Source organism: Calypte anna, chromosome 1 (assembly GCF_003957555.1).
Source record: "Calypte anna isolate BGI_N300 chromosome 1, bCalAnn1_v1.p, whole genome shotgun sequence".
NCBI classification, from domain to species: Eukaryota; Metazoa; Chordata; class Aves; order Apodiformes; family Trochilidae; genus Calypte; species Calypte anna.
This window is the reverse complement of record NC_044244.1, coordinates 1,871,449-1,894,231: the sequence shown is the minus strand read 5'-3', so window position 1 is coordinate 1,894,231 and position 22,783 is coordinate 1,871,449. Positions and strand designations below refer to the sequence as shown.

General features: G+C 41.9%; 1 protein-coding gene across 1 annotated transcript in view; it reads left to right on the top strand.

The window, feature by feature from the left end:
- The window catches only part of EXOC4 (exocyst complex component 4), a 445,477-nt gene that overhangs the window by 1,371 nt on the left and 421,323 nt on the right, over nt 1-22,783 (top strand). The window contains exon 2 of the mRNA XM_030457542.1: nt 20,997-21,186. Coding sequence (XP_030313402.1) covers nt 20,997-21,186 — 190 coding nt within the window. The remainder of the gene's footprint in view (nt 1-20,996; nt 21,187-22,783) is intronic.

The following is a 22,783-nucleotide window of genomic DNA, read 5'->3' as shown; positions in this document are numbered from 1 at the left end:
CAGGTGGAAAAAGGTGTACATTGGGATGACTTCAGACAAACATGAGGTGTGGCAGTCGTGTAGAATCATAGAATCATAGAATTGGCTGGGTTGGAAGGGACCTCAGAGATCATTGAGTCCAACCCTTACTTTGGTAGCTTTTTATTTTATGTCTGACAAAAGTTGAAAGGAAAAGCTATGGGAAGGTAATACCTGAATATGGCACCAGAAAAATGGGTGCTGTTCCTGTAAATTGAATATTTTGGTGTAAACACACTCATGAGTGAAGTTGTTCCTGGGTTCACAGGGACCATTTGCATAACAAATACAGGATTAATTATGAAAACCTGCAAAAAATTGGGCATCTCACTTGAATCTTGAGGGGTTTGCTGGGTGCTTTCAGCCTGTGTTTGGGACAAGGAGAAATAGTGTGGATTTCAAGTGTGCTGTGCTTTGTTTCTTTATCAGCCTCAAATCTGAGTAAGCTGGGGAAGGGAGCTTTATTTAGGAGTAATTTGTAGACAGTGGAAGAAAGAACACTAAAGGTGCATTGATTGCTGCAATGTTTCCTGTTGTAACCTTCCTTATTTTTTAATTTTTTTTCTGGAATTTGTAATTTCCAGGAGTATTTTAAGGGCCTCCTTTTCTTATCTCTGTTTTAATAAATTTGGACTTGTTACTTCATTTATGAGAGTGAGCTCCTGCTGCTGTGTTCTCCAAATAACTCATGTTTGTCCAATAATGCCTCACATAGAGTGATTCCTTTTCTAGTTTGTGTCCACTGCTCAGTCACAACACTCAGGTTTCACATCAACCTTGTGAAATTAAACTTATTCACTAGAACACCCTGATAACTAAACCACCAGAACTTAATTTGGGTGTAGAGATTCTTTGCAGAGCTTGAAGTGTCATGTTGAGCCAGACCATGAAAACCTGAGAGTAGAACAGATTGCAAAGGGAGGAAAAAGTGGTGTGTTAATAATATTTGTGTTTCTTAGGGTTAGCCAAGTAGAAAAAGCAAATGGCATGGAAAGCAATTTAAAATACTTTCTTCTGCATGCTGTTTTTATGTAGTAGTTCAGGTGAAGAGGAACTTGCCAAGCAACAGATTTTTTTTATTATTATTTATTTTTTTTCCTGCTTTCTATGCTCTTAAAATAGCATTTCAAACCAATTTAGACCTGGGTGGGTTAAAATTATCTCTCTTGTAACTTTATTCAACTTCAAAAAAACCACTACAAAATTTAGCAGGAGGCTATTGGTTTAAATTGTAGCAGCATTTTCTTTTATGATAGCTTTATTTCCAAAACATTTATGTATAGAGTCTTCTGCCAGTCCTTGTGGTTTTACACTTGCATTTCCCTGTGTATTTAGAAGGCAGTTTATTTCTCTCTTTGCTGGGTGAATGGCCCATAAAGGGAGATAGTGTATGAAAAGTAGCCAAACTTTTAATTCTTCTGCTGGAAGCAAACAAAACCAGAAGAGCTTCTTCTAATCTGATGCTATTTTAGTTGGTTATAGCCAAGAGAGTTTTTTCTGCTCTGTAGGTCAGCAAAATCAGTTCAATGTGATTGTCTAGAAAATGCTTGAAATGTGAACCTTTTATAAATATAAATTATTTCATTAATGAAGAAATAATTTCTGATATTTACTCCAGCTCAGTAGCTTTCTAGTTGCAAGGCTCTGAGATCACTTTGCTCTGAGACTCACTTTAGGGATCCTTGTATTTATCTCCCTTGACTTCCCAGAGAAAAAGTGTCTTACTTTCAGGGAGAGTGTTTGGGGTTAAGTCCTTGACAAATTGTAACATAGCATCACTGAAGTCAAGTAAGAAATAGGAATTTATGGGATATGGTCTAAAATCAGGATGTTAGTGCTCAGGGAAGTTAATAATGTCAGTGTGGTGGTGGAGGTTTCATCAGTGTTATAGAATCATAGAATTGGCTGGGTTGGAAGGGACCTCAGAGATCATCAAGTCCAACCCTTGATCCACTCCCATTGCAGTTCCCAGCCCATGGCACTCAGTGCCACATCCAGGCTCTTTGGAAATATCTCCAGACACGGAGAATCCACTACTTCCCTGGGCAGCCCATTCCAATGCCTGATCACCCTCTCCAGAAAGAAATTCTTTCTAATCTCCAACCTAAACCTCCCCTGGCACAACTTGAGACCCTGCCCTCTTGTCTTGCTGAGAGTTGCCTGGGAAAAGAGCCCAACCCCCCCCCTGGCTCCAAACTCCTTTCAGGGAGTTGGAGAGAGTGAAATTGCAACCTTGGTGTAATTCAGGAATGTTGAGTGTTCTCTGGTTTCTGCAGAGGTGTTTTTCAGCAGCTCTGAATGCAGAAAGCTCGGAGGTGAAGGAAGAGCCAAGAGGAAAGCCTGTGCCACTTTTGATCTCTTTTCTGTCCCTACAAAGTCTCAGATTTTCCAGTTGTGTTGGGGAACACGTCTGTTCTTTGGGATTTGTTTCCTGTAGGAGGATACCTGGACTGATGGAATTCACCTTGGTTTTCTGGTTGTTGCCAAGAAGAGAAACAAAAGGCAGCTTCAAGTAGGGACTAATTTGGAAGATGTTTCCTGAGCAGAAGGAGAGGATGAAACTGGGAATATAATCCTGGTGTTTGATCTGAACCAGGATCTGCCTGGTGGTGCTAACCCTGCAGGAGTCTGGTTCAGAGTGGGGATTTCTGGCTCCCAAGGCACAAGGTGCAGATGTCTGGTGTCTGTCTTGCCCTGTAGCACAACTTGAACAGAGTGGCAGTGTCCAGGGAGTGAACCACCAAGCCTGAGGGGTTCCTCTTGGGTTCCTGGTGGTCTGTCTTTGGTTCTAAAACCTGGACATCCCCATGAACAACAGTCCAGATTGTTTAGCAGGGTAAAACCTCTCTGGTGGCTTGAAGGGAGGATTTTTGTATAGTGTAATCAGTCACAATGTTAGAAGGTTAAGGTTCAAATGTTAAAATGTTAGGGTTAGAAGGGACCTCTGGAAACCATCCAGTCCAACAGCCCTGCTTGAGCAGATTGCTCAAGATGGTGTCCAAGGAAAGTCTTGAATGTCTCCAGAGATGGAGACTCCACCATCTCTCTGGGCAGCCTGTTCCAAGTCCTCTGCTCCCTTCAAAGTCAAAAAGTTCCTCCTCATGTTTTGATGGAACTTCTTATGCTCAAGTTTGTGTCTGTTAGCTCTTGTCCTGGGCACCAGGGAAAAAAGACTGCCCTCTCCTCCTGACACCCACCCTTGAAATACTTCTAAGAAATCCCCCCTCAATGTTCTCCAGACTAAAAAAGACCCAAGTTCCTCAGCTTTTCCTCATCAGAGAGATCCTGCTGTCTTTTCAGTTCAGCATTACAGGAGTGTGGGGGCAACAGCCCTCCTGGGATAAGTAAAAAATTATTTGTTGGATGGCACCTGGTGCCTTATCTCTCCTCCTATCAAAGGTGAAGGGTGTGCAGCACTGCTCCAGGAGAGGACTGATCCATTTGGAAAGAGCCAGGAGCTCCTGGGATAACTGAGTTACAAGACGGTTTAATTACACCCTCAACAGTGCTGCTGCTGGGTTACACTGAGGTCTTGGGCACAGTTTTCCCTCTTGTTTCTCTTAAAGGAGAAACAGAGGGTGGTTAGGAAGTATGTTCATAACCATAAATCTTTTGGAAGTGAAGACTCTTTGGGAAGCTTAATGAATATTTGTGAAGTCTGCTATTAAAATCCATCTTTGTTGTGGCTCACCAAGGTGAGCAGGCTTTTTTCTTCTGCCATCAGGGGATATGAGAGCATCTTCACATTTCCCTTCATCTTTACACTGGTGAGAAGAAATCACCATTAGTTCCTACATGAAGAGAGCTCCTGTGACTTCAAGTAGGGTATTGGTGTCCCTATGCTTGCCGTCCCCATGCTGCTAGTTCTGGGAGGCCAAACTGCAGTGCTTGCACTTCAGCCTCAGCACAGCCACTTTAAAAACATGCTAATTCCTTCATATATGAGGAGGATCCTTTGGTCTCTTTAAATAAAAGGTACCTTCTAAGGTCAAAATGTTGTCACAGGAGGCCAGCAGCTTTTGCTGGTCTGATGCTGGTAATTTGGCAATGTCTTTTTTTAAAAATAGTGCAGAGAATGGAGAAAATTCTGCTCCTCTGCTGGAGGACAACTTGGGGAATTTTTTTATTTAACTTTCAGAGGGCAAATGGGTATGTATATTGATTTTTCTTAACCTTTTGTTTTGTTGCTGGTTGAAGCAGCTTTTCTACTCTGAAACAAGCAGCCTGGCATTTAGCAAATGCTATTTTTTGGAGACATCTTGTTAGATTTTTTAATTGGTGAATGTTTCTGCCTTTTGTTTATTGTTAGGCGTTTTTCTTTCCAATTAAAGATTGCTATGTTTTAAAACTGGCCTTTAATAGCTGCTTTTAATTGGGAGAAAACAAACTAGCAGTGACTCCACAAGATCTTACTGAGATCTTTGTGCTGAGCTTTCACACAGGAAAACCACATATGACAGATAGCAAGAAGTGAGGCAAGACACAGTGCATTTCCTACTTTCATGTCTGCAGAAGCTGAAATCCAAGGCAAAAAAGCCTGGCACATAGTATATTTTTCACAAGTGGAGTTCTTTTGAGTGCATTTTGGCCATTATTTTAATTATTTTTACAGTGAACCTTGGTAAGGGGATGCTTGCTAATGAGTTGGCATTCAGACTTCTCTTTCTAAAGCAATAGAATTGATACCCTGGTTTGGGATGTGGAGTGAGAAAGACAGATGTATGAGTGTCGTGCTTGCTGTTACATTTGGGAAATTGCTGCCACAAGAAATAAAGCAGAGTTATTTTGATCTGTATGTACTCTAATGGTCTCTTAAACCTACTTTTATTGCTAATGGTGTTCTCCAGTGTTAGAAAAGCAGCAGTTCTTCTTCAAGATGGGTAGCTCAGAACATTCATTGAGAATAAATTGTATATGGCAAAGGATCCTTTTCAACTATCAATTTTCCTGCAATGATCCTGAGGCACTTGTATGCAGATTTGGCAAGTACTGGCTTGTGGCTTGATAGACATAGAATCATAGAATGTCAGGGGTGGGAAGGGAGCTCTGGAGATGCCCCAGTGCAACCCCCCTAGCTCTTATTTTAGGTTTAAGCAATTAAGTGTGCAGAGCTGGAGTTGAGCCTGCCTGTCCAAAACTAGGAAACAGAAGTAGTCAGTTTGGTTCAAAAGTGATTACAACTGCTGTGGTTTCAACTCTGACATTCCCCTCAAATCCTGGTGTCAGTTTTGGACCCTTCACAACAAGAAGGACATTGAGGGGCTGAAGTGTGTCCAGAGAAGGGAAGTGGAGCTGGAGAAGGGTCTGGAGCACAAGGGTCTGGGTATTTATAGCCTGGAGAAAAGGAGGCTGAGGGGAGACCTTCTCATTCTGTACTGCTCTCTGGAAGGAAGCTGGAGTGAAACGAGACATGACAAGAGGAAACTGCCTGAAGTTTTGCCAGGATAGGTTCAAATTGAACATCAGGAACCATTTCTTCCACTGAAGAGTTTACAGGCCCAGGCTCAGGGTGCTCAGGGCTGTGGTGAACTCACCATCCCTGCTAGGGATTTAAAAGCCATGTAGGTGCAGTGCTGAGGGACATGATTAAGTGGTGTACTTGGCAGTGCTGGGTTAACAGTTGGACTTGATGACACTAAGGGTCTTTTCCAACCTAAATGATTCTGTTAGTCTATGACATGGCCTCCAACAGCTCTTCATTCCAGTTCAGTACTGAAACCTTCAGGTTAACGAAGACATTTCCAAAGCCTCCTGCTAATTCATGCAGTGCTGCTCTTCTTCTGATGTGTGAAATCAAGGATGGGCTCACAGACAGGGTGGAGAGTGTCCCCTTGAATACTTTTAATTTTTAAGTCATCCATGTGACAGGTCTGAGTTGCATTGTCGAGCCTCTGCTTTTACAGATTTGGAAGTATTCATCCTTAGGACTTCAGTTTTCTCCTGGGAATGCAGTAATTCATGTAAAAGCTGAGTCAGCTTTTTGGGGCTGAAGTTAATGCCACAAAAAGGAAGAGAATTGATAACCTGTGGTGTTCTGGGCAGGTTCTCACACAGTACCTGAGTTGCTCAGCTTGCTCCTGGCAATGTGACTGACATCTCATGAGTTTGTCTGCTCTCTGCATCCCTTTTCCAAGATAGAAGAGGGTGTGCAGCTGGTTTTTGCCTGTGTGAGGGTTTTTCTTTTCATTTTCCTGTACTGCTGTTGGAGACGTCTGAAGGAGAGTGACTTTTGTTGAGAAGTCATCATTTGAAATGACTTCAGCTTAATCTTTGCTCCAGAAAACACCTGCTCATTAGCTATCCCTGCATCATTTGTATCAGTGTGGTGGAATTTGGTTAGGGGTTGGTTAATTTAGCAAAATTCCCTGATATTTTGGATGTCTGTAGGCTGCTCTGCCTTTCCAATGCAGCAATCATGGATATATCTGCAAGTTCTCACTGATAGAAAGATCATCAACTTCTGTTGAAAATGCTCTAACCAACTGTGTAAGCAACATTAAAGATTAATGGAATGTAAGCAGAGGAGTAAAATGTTTTATAATGCTGTGTTTCCTTTGTGTATTTAACAGCATTTGGAGAGACTCAGCTCTGATGTTCTGTGTAGTGAAGGAGAGAGTTATTTCTTAGTTTGAGATTTAGTTCCCTGGAGGCTGAGGAACCTGTATTTCTCTTGATGAGGATGGAGCATGCTGGCCCCAGGATTTCACTTCGAGGGGAAAAAGCCTTCATAATTTTGTAGTCAGTTTAGTGATTGCATTTCCCATCCCTGTTCATTTGTACAGTGCAGTTTTTGACCAACTTCCTCCTGACACCTCATTGTCTCCATGGAGAGAAGAGTTTGTCTGATGAACATTTTGATTCATTTCTTCAAGTCCTGAATTCCATGGGAAAAAGCAGCTAACCTGTGAAAATGAGAAAACATTCAATATATTGCCACTGAGTTAAATTGTTAAATACCTTTTGGAGTTTTTTTTTTCTTCTTGGTGGCTTTGTTTCATAAAGAACCAACTTTTTCAGAGGTTTGAAAACATGTTTTATCATATTACATGTTTGAGGTTAAACAGTGCTGGAAGCTGTAGATCACCCCATTTGGGATTTGTCTTTCAGACAAGAGTTTTCAATTATAAAATTCAAATAAGTCCATTTAGTTTAATGAATGTCTGGAATTTTGTAGAGCAGTGCAGACAGTGAGCTCAAGCACAGTTGCTTTTGTCCCAAGGTGCTTTACAAAACTTTTGCAATGTGCCCTGTTGAAACACAGCTACTTGTAAGGTCTCCCAGGCTGGCACAGAAATCAAGAGGAAAAAAAAGCTACTGAGATACTCTAGACAGGCTCCTTTCTTATACAGAATTTGTTTCTACACTCCTAAAAATCAGGCTCAGGAAAATAAAAAAAACTCATACCCATTCAGAACCTAATTTTCAGATAGGACCAGGTTTTATTACTTGCTTCCTTCTGCATTTTCTTCAGAATAACTCAGAGGATTAAATACTAATAAGGTGTCTCTACTAAACATTTCCTAAGGGCATGTTTGATCTTGGGTGTTGCTTGATGTTTTCAGCACAGGGCCCAGTCCTTGATATTATCAGGATCAGACCCATTTGCCTATCATTCCATCTACAGCCATCTGAGGTGGAAAAGATGCTAACACAGAAGCCCATTTTATCATGACAGTAATTTCTTTTTTTTTTGCAGAGCACTTGACTTCACAGATGCATGGAAGATGCAGTTAACACTTGCTCCTCCCAACAACTTGCACTTCAAACTCACTGCTGCAATTCCTCTCATCATTTGCACCCTGATGGTGTCTGAGTAACTGGTTGTGGTTGCTTCTGCTGGACAAACGAGCTGTGGGCAGATGCTCCCTCCTCTCATCATGCTTATTTTGTTCCCTTTCCCTCGCATCCTGACCCTTTCTCTTTTATTCAGCTCTTGGAGCTTCTTGTCTGTTACATTTCCTGCTACAAAGAGCTCTCAATGGGGCACTGTGGGGCCGGCACTATAAAGCTCCAGTAATAATCACAACAGTTTAAACCCAAATGAGAAAGCAAATCCTGTGATCCGTGTGTGGCCACACTCATGGGCAAGAGGTGCCTCGAAAAGTAACAAGTTTCTAATGGATTTCTTATTTTAATACTGAAGTTTCCTCGGTATGTTGCAGCCATTTCCTGCAGGGGGGAGCCTGATATTTCTAGGCATTCAAACTGCTCTGCTTAAATGATTATTTGTTGCTTCCAGCGACTGCTTTTTTTTTTGTTTACACAGATCCTTTGGTGGTCAAAAGATTGTGTTGGCTAAAGCCTTGCTTTTCTTTCTTTTTCTGTACCTTACAGAGGTTTGTTGTATCCTGGCTAGTGGTTTAGTCCTTGGTATGGTGTAAAATGGAGAGGAAATAAAAGCATTTTGATAATATTGCTGCCTTCACTATTAATTTCAGTGTCTGGTGATGCAAGTGTACATGATACATTGTGAAGTACCTATCCAGCACCTCTGCAGACTTCAGAGACAAAGAGAATTATTCTTGAACTGTTACCCCAACTGTAAAACATGGAAAACCTCACCCAGTTTCTTTAGCAGGGATAGATCATAGTGTAACTCCTAAACTTTGGATTTTCCCCAAGGCTGCAGTATGTACTTAGAAAGCTTCTTCTGTTGAGCAGATTTCTAGTGTTGTTTTTTACAGGAAAAAAGGTTACAACATAAGTGAGTCTCTCGAGTTGGCCACAGTTCCAAATGGATCCTTAATGCTCACCAGACTGAGCTGTGTTCTGTGCAGTTGATAGCTCAAGGTGTCTGTATTGTTGAAGCTTCAAAGGTGTTTGAAAGCAAGGGACTGGAAGGATGAAGGAGGCATCTGATGTGGTGCAGAGCAAGGTAGAAACAGGTGGCAGAAAGTTTACTGTGGATTGCTCTTCAAATTGAAGCTTTGATCCCCCCAGTGAATTCAGCACTCAGTTCAATGACTCTTCTAAAATGCTCATTTTCCTGATCACATTAGAAATATTTAAATTTGATCAGCTTGCCTTTTTTTTTTTTTTTTGTTGGCATTTCTCACTTTTTAATGACTGTTTTCATTTGAATAAGTGACACTTGAGTGAAGGGAAGTGACTTGCATGCTTAAAGAAACCTGATCCAGAAGTCACAGCAGGTTCTTCCTGGGTTTCCAAGCTGCACCTGGGCATCACATAGTGCTCTCTATAACCACAAATATTTGCACATGTCTGCTGTGATATTTTGGAGCAGAGAAAGTCTCTACAGGTACTGAACACCAGTGGTCAAAACCAGCAAGGACTGAATTTTCTTCTCCTGTGAAATGAGCCCACAGCTCCTTGCAAGAACTGTCTCATTGCTAACTTAGCATTAGTTTTCTACAATGTGTAATTTGCATTTTACAGACAGGATCTCTCACTTTTGTTTAATAAAAAATTCATAGAAGCATAGTGCCCACATACTGTTACTACAGTGTTCTGTGAAACAAATTCTTTTGCCAAGAAATTGGTAATTAAGACTCTGTTTACTATCCATTGCTTAGCAGTAATCATACTTAGCAGGGCTGACTGTAGCATAGGTAAAATCAGCAGGCAGTTATCCACCCAGCCTAGCTGGAGGCATCAGAAAATCTGCAGAAATGAAACCTTTATTATTCATTAACAGTTTTGTCTTAAAAGTGACACCTAATCTAATTTTCTTGGCATTTAGTTGGGCAGGTAGGAAGCTTAAGAGTGGGCTGGCAAAAGAAGATTACTTCTCTCTTCTGGAGAGCAGCCTAAACCTTGTTCATAGAAGCTGTGTGGGCAAGAATGAGGCTTCTCAGGGTAAACTGAAACTCTTGCTGGGTCTCAAATCTGAGTCCTGATGGAGCTGCAGTTTTGATGTTGGTGCCTGTAGATGAGTAGCCTGAAAACTGAAAAAAGTTTGACAAGTTGGTGACTTCCTTTTGTCATAATGTGAAATCTGGCAGGGGTGAGGAACAGCTCAAGACAGAATTTGGTAGAAAAAGCAGCAGTGAAGGAAATGGAGTGGCAGGGTGTGAGATGAATCAGGAGTGGTGTGGATCACACCCTGAATTCAGGTTCAGAAGGTCAAGAGCTTGTGTGTGGGATAAGGGCATTCAGCTCACTGCAAACCAAATACATTGGGCTGGGCATTTGGAGCTGAGAAATCCATGGATTTGCCTGACCTGTGTTTGTTATTGGAATAAAAATGAAGCAGGGTTGCTTTTTCTGGTGCTTCAGGCTGAGGTATGATGGAAGGATGGAGCAGGAAGGAAAATTAATTTGAAGGTGCAGATGGAGCAGAGTCCTTCATTCCTGCATCCCTTCTTTAGGCACCCAAATATTTCCATCTGGGGTTTCAGGAGGACTGAGAATTTTGTTCACACACAGACATGAAGTTGTGCTTCAGCAGCAGGAATCTCTAGCCTGCAGGGCTGCCTGTTCCTGACTTTTCCAGAGGATTTTCCTGCTGAAACTTGCAGAATAGCCCAGAAACAGCGTTTCTTAGTAACTGCCCCTCTTGGCACTGAGCTTGTTGAGAGGGGAACCCAGCAAAGAAATCACTCGTGTGTTTCATTCCCATCAAAGCTTATTTTGTAGTAGTTTGTTGGTGCAGATAAGCTGTGTAACACAGATGAAGGTTAAATCTGTGTGGGGTGTTTTCTATGATGCTGGGAGCTGTGATGTTAAATATGGTTTTGGGGCTGGAGTGCATTTGAGGCTCAAAAATAGCATAGGAGAGGAGGTGAATTGCTTCCTACTTTTGCAGCTGATCATCTCTGTAGAGCATTTCTGCCCTCCTGTAGTTACCTGTTGTGCCACAGGATGTGGAGTACAATGGTGTTTGTTTTTCTGCTGCTGTTGAATAGCTTAGTAAACATCATGTTCTCTCAGTTCCCAACAACGAAAGAAATGTATTACCTTGTGAAGAGATTATGACTTGTTTTCTGTCCTTTTTACATCATCTGCCTGTTGTTTTTCTTGTGTTGTTTGAATGCTGGAAAGAGTTCACCCCCTTTTTTGTTGTTATTGTTGTTCTTTTTCTCCTTTTCCTTCCCACATCAATGCATCAAACTGTAGGAGTAAATTCACAGTGATACTGTGTGGTAGTTCTGCAGTCCTGAGGATCTTGGATAGGGCTATAAAACATTTCTTTGTCAAAACACAAAGAAATAGCCAACACTAAATCTGTAGAGTGAAAATATCTTCTATACTGTATGGAGTCTGCTGCTGTTAGTTGTTGCTGGGACCAGATTGCTTAATCAATTATTTATATTGATTCTTAAAGGCAAGTTTCCTGTATTCCCATTTAATGTGTTGCATTTTCAAAGCACTGGATGTATTTACTCTGTTGTATAGTAGCTATGGTCAGTAATATCTTCTGCATTATGAAAATGAGACATTGGGTGAATTTCTCAAAGCTCCTTTATGTGAGGAGCAGCTCAGAGGGAAAGGCTGGGATTGAGCTCTGTGCAGAGAAAAAAGTTTTAAAAACTCAAGTAGGTTTTGCACCTGCTTTAAAATACTACCTTGGGTATCATAGAAACATTTAGGTTGGAAAAGACCCTTAAGATCATCAAGTCCAAGTGTTAACCCAGCACTGCCAGGTCTCACTAAACCACATTCCACAGCACCACATCTCCACAGCTTTGAAATCTCTCCAGGGATGGGGACTCCACCACTGCCTTGAGCAGAGCCTGTGCCAGGGCCTGAAAACCCCTTCAGGGGAGAAATTATTCTTGATTTCCAGTCTAAACTTCTGAGCTTTAGAGGCTGTTTCCCCTTGTTCTATTGCTTGACTGACCCCCCTCCCTGGCTCCAGCCTCTTTCCAGGGAGTTCTAGAGTGGGAGAAGCTCTCCCCTCAGCCTCCTTTTTTTCCAGACTGAACATCCCAGTTCCCTCAGCTTCTCCCAGTCACATTTGTGCTCCAGCCCATTCACAGAATCATGGAATGATAGAATTGGCTGGGTTGGAAGGGACCTCAGAGATCATCAAGTCCAACCCTTGATCCACTCCCACTGCAGTTCCCAGCCCATGGCACTCAGCGCCACATCCAGGCTCTTTTGAAATATCTCCAGACATGGAGAATCCACTACTTCCCTGGGCAGCCCATTCCAATGCCTGATCACCCTCTCCAGAAAGAAATTCTTTCTAATCTCCAACCTAAACCTCCCCTGGCACAACTTGAGACCCTGCCCTCTTGTCTTGCTGAGAGTTGCCTGGGAAAAGAGACCAACCCCCCCTGGCTCCAACCTCCTTTCAGGGAGTTGGAGAGAGTGATGAGGTCTCCCCTGAGCCTCCTCTTCTTTAGGCTGAACACCCCCAGCTCCCTCAGCCTCTCCTCTTAGGATCTGTGCTTAATTTCTGTTCCCCAGCCCCATTCCCTTCTCTGGACACTCCCCATCCCCTCAATGTCTTTTTTATCATGAGGTCCCCAGAAATGACCCCAGGATTCCAGGTGCAGCCTCCCCAGTGCACAACACAAGGGGACAATTCCTGCCCTGCTCCTGCTGGCCACACCAGTGCTGGTCCAAGCCAGGATGCTGGTGGCCTTCTTTCCACCTGGGAACATGCAGGCTCATGTTCAGCTCATTGGCAACGAGCACCCTCAGGTCCTTTGTCACCAGGCAGCTTTCCAGCCACTCTTTCCCAAGCCTGTAGCATTGCAGGGGCTTTTTGAGACCCAAGGGCAGGACCTTGGCCTTGTTGAATATCATACAGTTCCCCTTGGTGTATTGATCCAGCCTGTCCAGGTAAGCATCCAGAGGTTAGAAATCTTGCTTCCTGATCTTTTGGATTATTCTTTATTTTTCTCATGACTACAGAACTGCTGTAAAGCCCCAGGTGAGGGGAGATTTAAACATATTTTTGGCTCCTTATTGTGTCAGCATGTCTGGGACACTTCATTCCTTTATCTGTGATGCTGAGGAAGGAGAATTCTTCTGGAGTTGATTGACTTTTCTGGAAAGCCACAGCCAAGTAGAGATGACAGTTATATTTAATGAATGTGAATACATTTTTAAAAGTGTTTACCCTTGGAAATTAGATATTCCTGTCTTTGATTTGAACTGTACCAGCCAGCAGGTTGAGACTCCAGGCACCTTGCAGAATGTCAGTGCTTTGGGACTCTTGGATAAGTCTTTCCACCTGTAATTTCCTTTCCTGTAATAGTTTTTTTTAGTTGGATGCTTGAAAGTGGAGATGATAAATGCTTGTGATCTACAATTCCAACTCTACTGAATTGAGTAGTCCCAATGGACTTCTTTTATTAATCTAATTCCAGTGTAACTTCACAGCCCTAAGGGGCAATACCAAGGTTTTGTTTTGTTTTGTTTTCTTCTATGAAATGTGTTGTACATCCTGTGATAAAAACAAGTCAGGATTGTGTCTGAATTTCCTCCTCTCCCCTCTCTTCTGTATGTGGAAGTGACTCCAGTGAATTAAGCATTTAGCATTTCTTTAATCTGCATTTTTAACTAAGTGAAATCAAAAGTCAACGAGATTTGGCTCAATGAATTTGTTTTACTGTAGCATAAAAATGTCTCTTAGCAGCCTAACATCCAGTTGGAATTATTCTAATCCTATTGAGCTCCTGCTAATGAGACAGACACATGCAGCCATCCAGCTGCCAAGTAGAAATTACAGGTGCCTTATAGGGGAGGTGGATTCTCATTTAGAAAAATGAGAATGAAAAAAAACAAGTGAGCTGATCAACAAACCCTCCTGGAGATCCCCACTGAGTTCATAACTTGCATTTTTTTGGTCTCTAAATTGACATTCCTTTTGTTTATCATATGTTTTGGATGCTTTGGTTTTTCAGGGTGCTGGAGAAAGCTGATGTATATTTATTATTATTTCATTATCCTGTCCTGTTTTGCAATTCCTCCTTCAGAGTTCTTTCTGCAAAGTTCCTCTCCCAGACAATTTGGATGCTTTCTATTTGCCAAACAGTGTGTTGACTTTTCTTATTCCTTGCCACACATTTTAATAGAACTGAAACAAGCAAAGATGCCCTTGGCTTACTTTTCTGCAATGTTAGCAGGAACATATATAATCCCAAGAATATTAAGTATTCCTTGCTTGGCTTTATTCTGTGCAGGGAAAAAAAAAAAAGCAGTGGCTCCTGTACCAAGGCCCTGAGGTAGGAAATTCAGGTGTACAAGGTAATGTTTCAGATTCAAAGTGAGATTTCTCCTTTGTGTAGTTACAGATACTGCTGGACCTCTGGGATTTAATACAGTGTTTTTGAAGGATGAAATACATAGTAATGGATTATTGGACGCCAGACCAGGTGGTGATTTAGTTTTGGTTTAAATAGGTAGAGTGAGGGCTTAGCTGGTTGATACATGATGGCTTGTAAGCAATTGTGAGTGCTTGTATTGCTTTTAAATATGTTGCAGAAATTAATGGTGCAGCCACAGTGGACAAAAATGTACATTGTTATCTGAGAAAAGGTTTAATCTGACATTTTGACTTAAAACAGCTTCAGTTCCTTTTATTTCTAGGTTGTTGTTTCCATCCAGTACAGAATGGGTTTGCTTTTCTTGAAGTGGTTCTTCATTACATGATTGTAAGAAGCAGCATAAATGCACTTCTGTTCTCCAGCCATTAAACCAGGCTCCTGTTATGACTGGAAATAAACAAGTCCTAAAAACTCTACTTTATATTTCTTAAACTTGCTGGTAAAATAAATCAAAAAGCAGTCTGTGATATTAGTGTTCTCCATTTAGTCCTGGGTTGTGATTTAAACTTGTTAAGGAATAATCTAGGTGTATTTAAAGCCAACTCATGGTAAAAAAAATTAGGCTTCAATTTTTTGTTGTGTAGAACTATTTATCCCTTATTTACCCTCAGTAAGCAGTTGCCTTCATGTTTGAAGCTAGAACAGACTATAAAGCCATAAATACAGGTAAATTTTTCTGAACCAAATACAAGTATGATATTTTTGAGAACATCATCACATTTGTGGTCTACCTGGACTTCAGCAAAGCGTTTGACACCGTCTCCCACAGCATCCTCCTGAAAAACTCTCAGCCATGGATCAGACAGGAGCACCCTGTGCTGGGTTAGGAACTGGCTGGAGGGCCAGGCCCAGAGAGTGGTGCTGAACGGGGCTGAATCCAGTTGGCAGCCGGTCACTAGTGGTGTCCCCCAGGGATCAGTGTTGGGCCCAGTTCTGTTCAATATCTTCATTGATGATTTAGATGAGGGGATTGAGTCCATCATCAGCAAATTTGCAGATGACACTAAGCTGGGGGGAAGTGTGGATCAGCTGGAAGGCAGGAGGGCTCTGCAGAGGGACCTGGACAGACTGGAGAGTTGGGCTGATCCCAATGGGATGAGGTTCAACATTCCAAGGGCCGGGTCCTGCACTTTGGCCACAACAACCCCATGGGGAGCTCCAGGCTGGGCACAGAGTGGCAGAAGGGGACCTGGGAGTCTGGATCGACAGGAAGCTGAACAGGAGCCAGCAGTGTGCCCAGGTAGCCAAGAAGGCCAATGGCATCCTGGGCTGGCTCAGGAAGAGCGTGGCCAGCAGGTCCAGGGAAGGGATTCTGCCCCTGTGCTCAGCCCTGGTGAGGCCACAGCTTGAGTCCTGTGTCCAGTTCTGGGCCCCTCAGCTCAGGAAGGAGATTGAGGTGCTGGAGCAGGTCCAAAGAAGGGCAACCAGGCTGGTGAAGGGACTTGAGCACAAACCCTATGAGGAGAGGCTGAGGGAGCTGGGGGTGTTGAGGCTGGAGAAGAGGAGGCTCAGGGGAGACCTCATCACTCTCTGCAACTCCCTGAAAGGAGGTTGGAGCCAGGGGGGGGGTGGGCTCTTTTCCCAGGCAACTCTCAGCAAGACAAGAGGGCAGGGTCTCAAGTTGTGCCAGGGGAGGTTTAGGTTGGAGATTAGAAAGAATTTCTTTCTGGGATACCTTTAATTTAGAGGTTAGGTCATTTCAGTAGGAATAACCTTGGGGTATCTCATAAAGGCTTTGAATTTCCAGCTGTTTTAGATTTGTCCTTCTTTCAATATGTTTTGTGGTTTCTAAGGTCCAGGTCTAGTTGTGAGCTCTCTCTCAGGCATCATCAACATTTGTGTTTTGCCTGGGTGACTTTCTAGTGAGTTTTAGTGAAAAATGGTTTTCCTGCAGAGGTCAAGTTCAACTCAGTTACATGGACAGAAAAAAGTGGGCAGAACAGTTTGAATCTGCTTAAAGAATTATGGATTTGACTGGAAGTTGCTTGGAAGCCTAAATTAGGCAGGAAGTTGCTGGATTGTAGTGTCCTTTGACACTCCAGTGGTGGAGTCTTAGCCTTGGAGAAAAAGATCTTTAAGCCTTTCTAACAAACTCCTTGCATTGCAGATGGATTCAAGCAGAAGCTCAAACAGCTTTGGCAAATCAAGAATTGAAAAATTGAATTTTGCTGAATTAAAACTAAAACCTTTCCTAGCCTGCCACAGAGGTTCTGCTCCTACCTGATCTGCAGCAATCCACTATTCTTGTGCAATCCATAAGGCAGGTTAGAGAGAATCAATGTTTTCATTAACTACTGAGACAAGCAATATTGTTCAGCTTGAAACTCCCAACAATCTGTCAATCCCTAAAAAGGATCCACGTTCCTGGCTGCTGTAACCATGCTGGAGAAGATCCTTCTAACAAAAATAAGCAGTTCCTCACAAAGGAAGCATATTCATCTGCAAAGAGCTCTTAATGGAGGAAGTTTGACTGCCAAGCACATCCTTGCAAGTGGTTTCTCTTCATCTTTTACAGCATCAACCCAAACCTCACTGTGTCTCACAAGCACTGTGGATTTCATATTGTTGCATTAACTGTTTATACTTAGCTTTTTTTTTTTTTTTCCTAGCATTCTCCATACATCACTTTGAGGTGTTTCTATGACCTGCACTAACAGTGCTGGAGTGTTTCAGTAGTACTTTGGGGGCTGTAATTGCAGCTGCCTTGTTTGAGGAACCAGTGCTGTGGATTTCCCAGATGAGGAAATAAAAAATGAAGCCACAAGGACAAGAATCTTCCTGCTCAGTCTGTTCCACTGAAATTCCTTATAGATGTTTACAAGGAATCTGTAGTAGCTTAGAGCTGTGTGTAGCTCAGGCTCTATGTCAGGATGGAGGCTGCAATGGTAGGGTGCTTTAGAGGCCTGTGGTCAAGCAGAGGCTGTAACCCAGATTTCTTAATTCCAGGCTTCTTTCTAATGACTTTTTGCACTTTTCAGGTCCTTTTTGCATGATAAAGTGCTTTGCATAGTGTACAAATTAAGTAAAGTATCTTTTTTCTGGGAAAAGAAAACATGATTGAAGACACTTATATATGGGAAAGATTCTTGTTTCTTTAGCTACCATGAAGCATGGAAGATGAAATTTTAGAAAGAAATTTTTGTGCATTGGAAGAAGTTGTGTTATGAGTGGAATGTGAAGGGAGTTTCTCATCTCCACGTGGTCTTTTTGCAGGAGAAATCCAACTGTATTCTCCTGTAAAATGTCCAGCTCTTGGTATTTGGGAGGAAGGTGTGAGTGTCACTCACTGTGATCTGAGGCATAACAAAAGCAAGAGGGTCTTTGCTGTATAAAATAATCACACATCACTTGAACATTGTCATCTTTTAGGGTGTTGTGGGATATATTTTGGCTTGAATTCCTCCTTGGTGGTCGAGTAGGACAAGTGTGCACGTGCTCCATGTGGTTGGAGAGATTTCCTTGCTCACTTGACTTTTCTTTGCTCTTTCTGGGATCCTGGTCTGCTATGAAATGGCTTTTTTATTTTCTTTTTAAAGGTGGAGTCCTTGACTAGGTGGTACAGGCTGTTGTTTTTCTTTGAAGGGAAGAAAGAGCAGTGAACTGGGAGTTTTGGGTAGGCCTTGACTTTTTGAGAGAGGGGGAGCATCTCTTGGATGTCTGAGTTCCTTGTTTACATTGATCTGTAAACAGCTTCTACCCTTGAGTTCCTACTACTTTTCCAATGATGCTGAAGAACTCTAAAAAATCTGTAGCATGAACCTTTCTGGTGTCACTGTTATCACTGCAAATATTCTTAAACCATAAGGAAATAGCTTTCTCTCCTTTGCTTTTTTTCAATGATGTGCAAGCAGTTGTCACCTTCTCACATATTTCTGTAGAAGATGACAAAAAAAAAGATATTTTCTTATTTGGCAGCAGGAGATACAGTGGAGATACTGGTTTTAGTTTGACTGGACCTCATTGTTCCAAAAACTCTGAGGTGAAAGCCTTTCTGGTAGCAGCAGTGTTCAGCAATAGTTTGGGGCTTTTTGTGTCCTTTCAACTATTTGACCTTTTCCACATGAACAGGTTAAGAAGTCCAGCAAAAACTCAAGAACTTCTCTTGCTCCTGGTGGTACAGCTTTGCAGTGTTCTTGGTTGGAAACAATGACTGTTCTCATTGCTTTACTATTTTCCTGTTCTGTTTTACTATTTTTATACTCTTTTCAGTGAAGGGTGTATAATATCTTAAGATGGTGCCTCAGTTCAGAAGTTGTGTGATTTTAAAGAAATACTCTCCATGTGTTCATGCTCTCTTGTTTGTATTTTTAAAGACTTGTAGCTGTTTCAGATTTCTTTGGAAGTTGACTGGTGCATGATGTTCAAGCATATGATCCAAAATGGTTCTTATGCAGTGATTTTGTTTTCTTTTTTTCTTTTCAAGTCATTAATTTAACTTATTTTCCATCAGAAGTTGCTTCAAATGATTCAGAAATTGTCAGAGAGGATTCATCCCTACTGGTTCTCAAGGTTGTGATGTACCAGTGTGGAGGTCATCAACTATAACTCTTGCCTACTATTTTCAATGCCTGTATTTCTCATTTAAAACAAAGCTGTATGGACCATAGCCACCTTTCCAAGGGTAAAGGAAGAGGAAAATTAAGGATGATTTTTAAATCAGAAGCCAACTTTGAGTTCTACCTCTACTGTAAGACATAAAGTCTTCTGGATATTGCTTTCTCTTGAGTCATTCCAGATCTGTTCTTCTGGATCTAGTGGCAGGATGGGTCTCAAGAGAGGATGGAGGGAGGTGGAGAGACAGAGAGAGAGAAGATAACATTGATTCTTGAGTAGATTTCAGAAATCTGGAGTAATACCAAGAAACTTTTGTCTCCTATGCCATTTTTAAAATTAATTTTCAGCAGTTCCCTTGTGAATTCAAACTTAAAGGATTTTTAAAAAGTAAAAATGATGCTGGAATATTTTTAAAAAGTAAAAATGAGACTGAAATATTTTACTCAGAGGTTAAATAATGGGGGAGGAGGGGATGTAGGACCCATGACACTTTTTTGCTCTGTTGGTGCATGTTCAAGGTCAGGCCTGAAGGGACTCTGAGCAACTTGAATTAAGTTGAAGATGTCAGGGGGTTGGATTAGATGATCTTGAAAGGTTCCTTCCAACCCAAACAATTCTGGTGATGATTCTGTGATTCCATATGAGATGTGTATGCACAAAAGCAAGATTGATTGTAAATACTAAAAAGATCTTAAAATTGGGCTAAAAGACACAAACTGAACTACCCAAATGTTAGAATATTGATGTATTAGAGCATCAGGGTATTAGGGTACCAAAACAATAAGGCACTTTAACTATAAAATACAAAAGTGAATAACTGTTACACAAAGGGTAATTGAGTGCTAGCAACTTACTTATTAATAGGTCTTAAATTGGATCTAGAACAATGATTAAAATAATACCTTAGGGCAATGTGGTAAGACAATGACTTCAGTCTTATGTTTAAAAGGATCATAAAGTCTTTAAGTTCCAAAGCTTTAAAGTCAAGTATTTCTTTAATCTTTTGAAATTAGCCAATATAGGTAGGAATAAGAATTCATATATAGGGATTTGATGTTTCTCACCCTTCTCTGGGTGCTTCAAGGTTTCTCTCTTGAGGAATGACCACTTGAGGAGGTGTCCCTGCTGGAAGGGAGAAGATGAAGCTTCTAAGGAAAATGATTTGGATTCTCTCTGATCAGAGATGTGACCAGGCTTTTATAGAATCAAGTGATTTGCTACTGGCATTGAACTACTTAGCCAAACCTCCAAAATCCTCCAAAAAAAAAGGGAAACAAAGGAAAACCCTCTCTAAGGAAGTTTTTTCATTATTCTTTTTGCTCTCTGTTTGACACAGCTCTGGCTAAGCCCAGCTCTGTGTTCTTCAGCACAGGAGAGCAGGTGGCACCACAGATACCAACTTGGCCTTCTTTTGGTACTTTGAAGGTTGTTACCACTTCAGAGTTTGTCCTTTGCTTCCCTGTGGAAACTTCAACTCCAGACAAAAGGCAGTGAAATTGAGGCAGAGAGGGATTGAATCACCTGGGGAAACTGAGGCAGAGCATCCTGCTTTTGGAAGTGATTCTGGGATGATTCTGTGAGTGAAAACAATTGACTGCTGGAAGGCATGAGGAAGGTTCTGAAGGGTTTCTATACATGCTTGTGATATCCCTAGTGTACTTTTGGCAGGTAAGTAGCAGAAACTGCAATGATTTTAACAAATAGTTGCACTGGTCCCTGAGCCTCAAGTAGAATCTATTCTTTATAGTTCTTAAGTAATAAATCAAGATATATTTCACATCTTCCACTGTGCCATATTAATGACTCCCTGGAAATAGAACTAACAGATAATGTTCCCTTTTCAAAAATCCAGTAGTGTAGTAAAAAAAGCTCCAAAGCATCTGAAATCTGCAGAAGCAATAAACCACAGTATTTATGGCTCTTTATTTCCTTCAAGTACCTTGTGCTCTACTCAACACCAGGCAGGCACGTTTACCAGAAATAAACTTCAGAACTTCACCCACTGAAGACTAGAGGGGATAACTAGTACAGACTAGTTAAAGGGGATAACTAGTACAGACTAGTTAGAGGGGATAGACTAGTACAGGCTAGTTAGAGGGGCTGCTAGTGCTGCATAATTTAGGCCGCCTGTCAGATAACTTCAAAATACCCACTTTTTTCTTTTTTCAATCTTTTTCTCCTTAGGACCTTATCCACCAGTGATGATGTTGAGGACAGAGAGACTGAAAAAGGTCGCCTGGAAGAAGCTTATGAGAAATGTGACCGGGATTTGGATGAGCTCATTGTCCAGCACTACACCGAGCTCACCACCGCCATCCGCACCTACCAGAGCATCACGGAGCGCATCACCAACTCCCGTAACAAGATCAAACAGGTGAAGTCTGCCTGCAGGAAAGCTGGGGGAGGGCTTTGGGCATGTGGGGGTAGTGAGAGGACAAGGGAAATGGGTTAAAACTTGAAGAGGGGAGATTGAGGTTGGACGTTAGGAAGAAATTCTTTAATTTGAGGGTGGTGATGCTGGAACGGGTTGCCCAAGGGAGCTGCGGCTGCCCCATCCCTGGCAGTGTCTCAGGTCAGGTTGGATGGGGCTTGGAGCACCCTGGGATGTTGGGAGGTGTCCCTGCCCATGCAGGGGGTTGGAACTGGATGAGCTTTGAGGTCCCTCCCTACCCAACCTATTCTGTGATTTTGTTCTGTCTGTGAGAGATTTTGTTCTGTCTGTGTGAGGTTTTTGTTCAGTCTGAGATTTTTGGGCAGTCTGTCTGTCTGTGAGATTTTTGGGCATTCTGTATGTGAGTTGAGCTCAAAGTTGGTCTGGGTGTGTTTGTGTTTGCATCTGCTCCACAGTGCCTCCTCTGATTCCAAATCTGTGCAACATCTCTAACTTTTTTTTTTCTTTAATAGCCTGCTATTATTAAGCTCCCATTTTAACCTTTTATTTCTCTCTTTTCCCAGATACTCACTATTCCAAACTGAACTAAAAATTGAATTAAAGTGCTATTTACCCACTAATTCTGAACTAGGGCTGATTTGCAACTCACTTTATGGTGTACCTAGGAGCAGACCATCTAGTCCTAATATGTTGGTTTCAGGCTGTCTCTTACTAGCAACATGTTTTCCATAGTGTTTACCCTTTAAGAATACAAGTAATTGGTGGTAAAATGGAGCAGGTTGCCCAGGGAGATGGTTGAGGCCTCATCCCTGGAGATATTCAAGGATTGAGGAGGCTTTGAGCATCCTGATCCAGTTGGGGGTGTCCCTGCTGACTGGAGGGGGCTTAGACTGGGTGACCTTTAGAAGTCCCTTCCAACCCCAATTATTCTGTGATTTTAATTGAAAAGCAAAATGAGAGGTGGTTATGAAACTCAAAGCTTTGCAGTGCCCTCTGTTCAGTTATTGTCTGGGCATGTTCCCACCAGGGTTTTGAAGTCTTAAGGGCTGCTAAGCTAACACCTTTCCATCTAATCTGTTCATGTTTTGATATGTTGGCCTCCACCCACCTCCACAATAGTCTGGGTGATTCATCAGCTTGCTTTTCACTGCAGGAATATGAATATCAGTGTGATATCCAAGCTCAGTTCTGTTGTGTGAATGTACATGAACTCTGTGGCCCTGTGTCTTTCTGTATTTTGAGTGCTCACACTTCAGGATTGTGTCAGTAAATAACTCTGGTGGTCTTTGTTGTGGACTTGTTCCATCTGCTCTATCACTGCAGATAGATAAGTTCTTTGGGCTCCTGGCCTATTTTTTTTTTTTTTTTACTTCCTCTGTACTTTGCTATACCTAAACTTTGAAAACTAAGCACCAAATTTAATTTTTTTTTTTTAACCTGTCTCTGTGGAGCTCTCATTTTAATACCTTTCACAGCAGGGCTTTAGGAGCAGTAGGATTTTACCCTTCTGGGGCTGTGAACTGACCTTTTTGACTTTCAAAATTCACTTAGCATTTTCAAACAGAAGGAGAGCATTCTG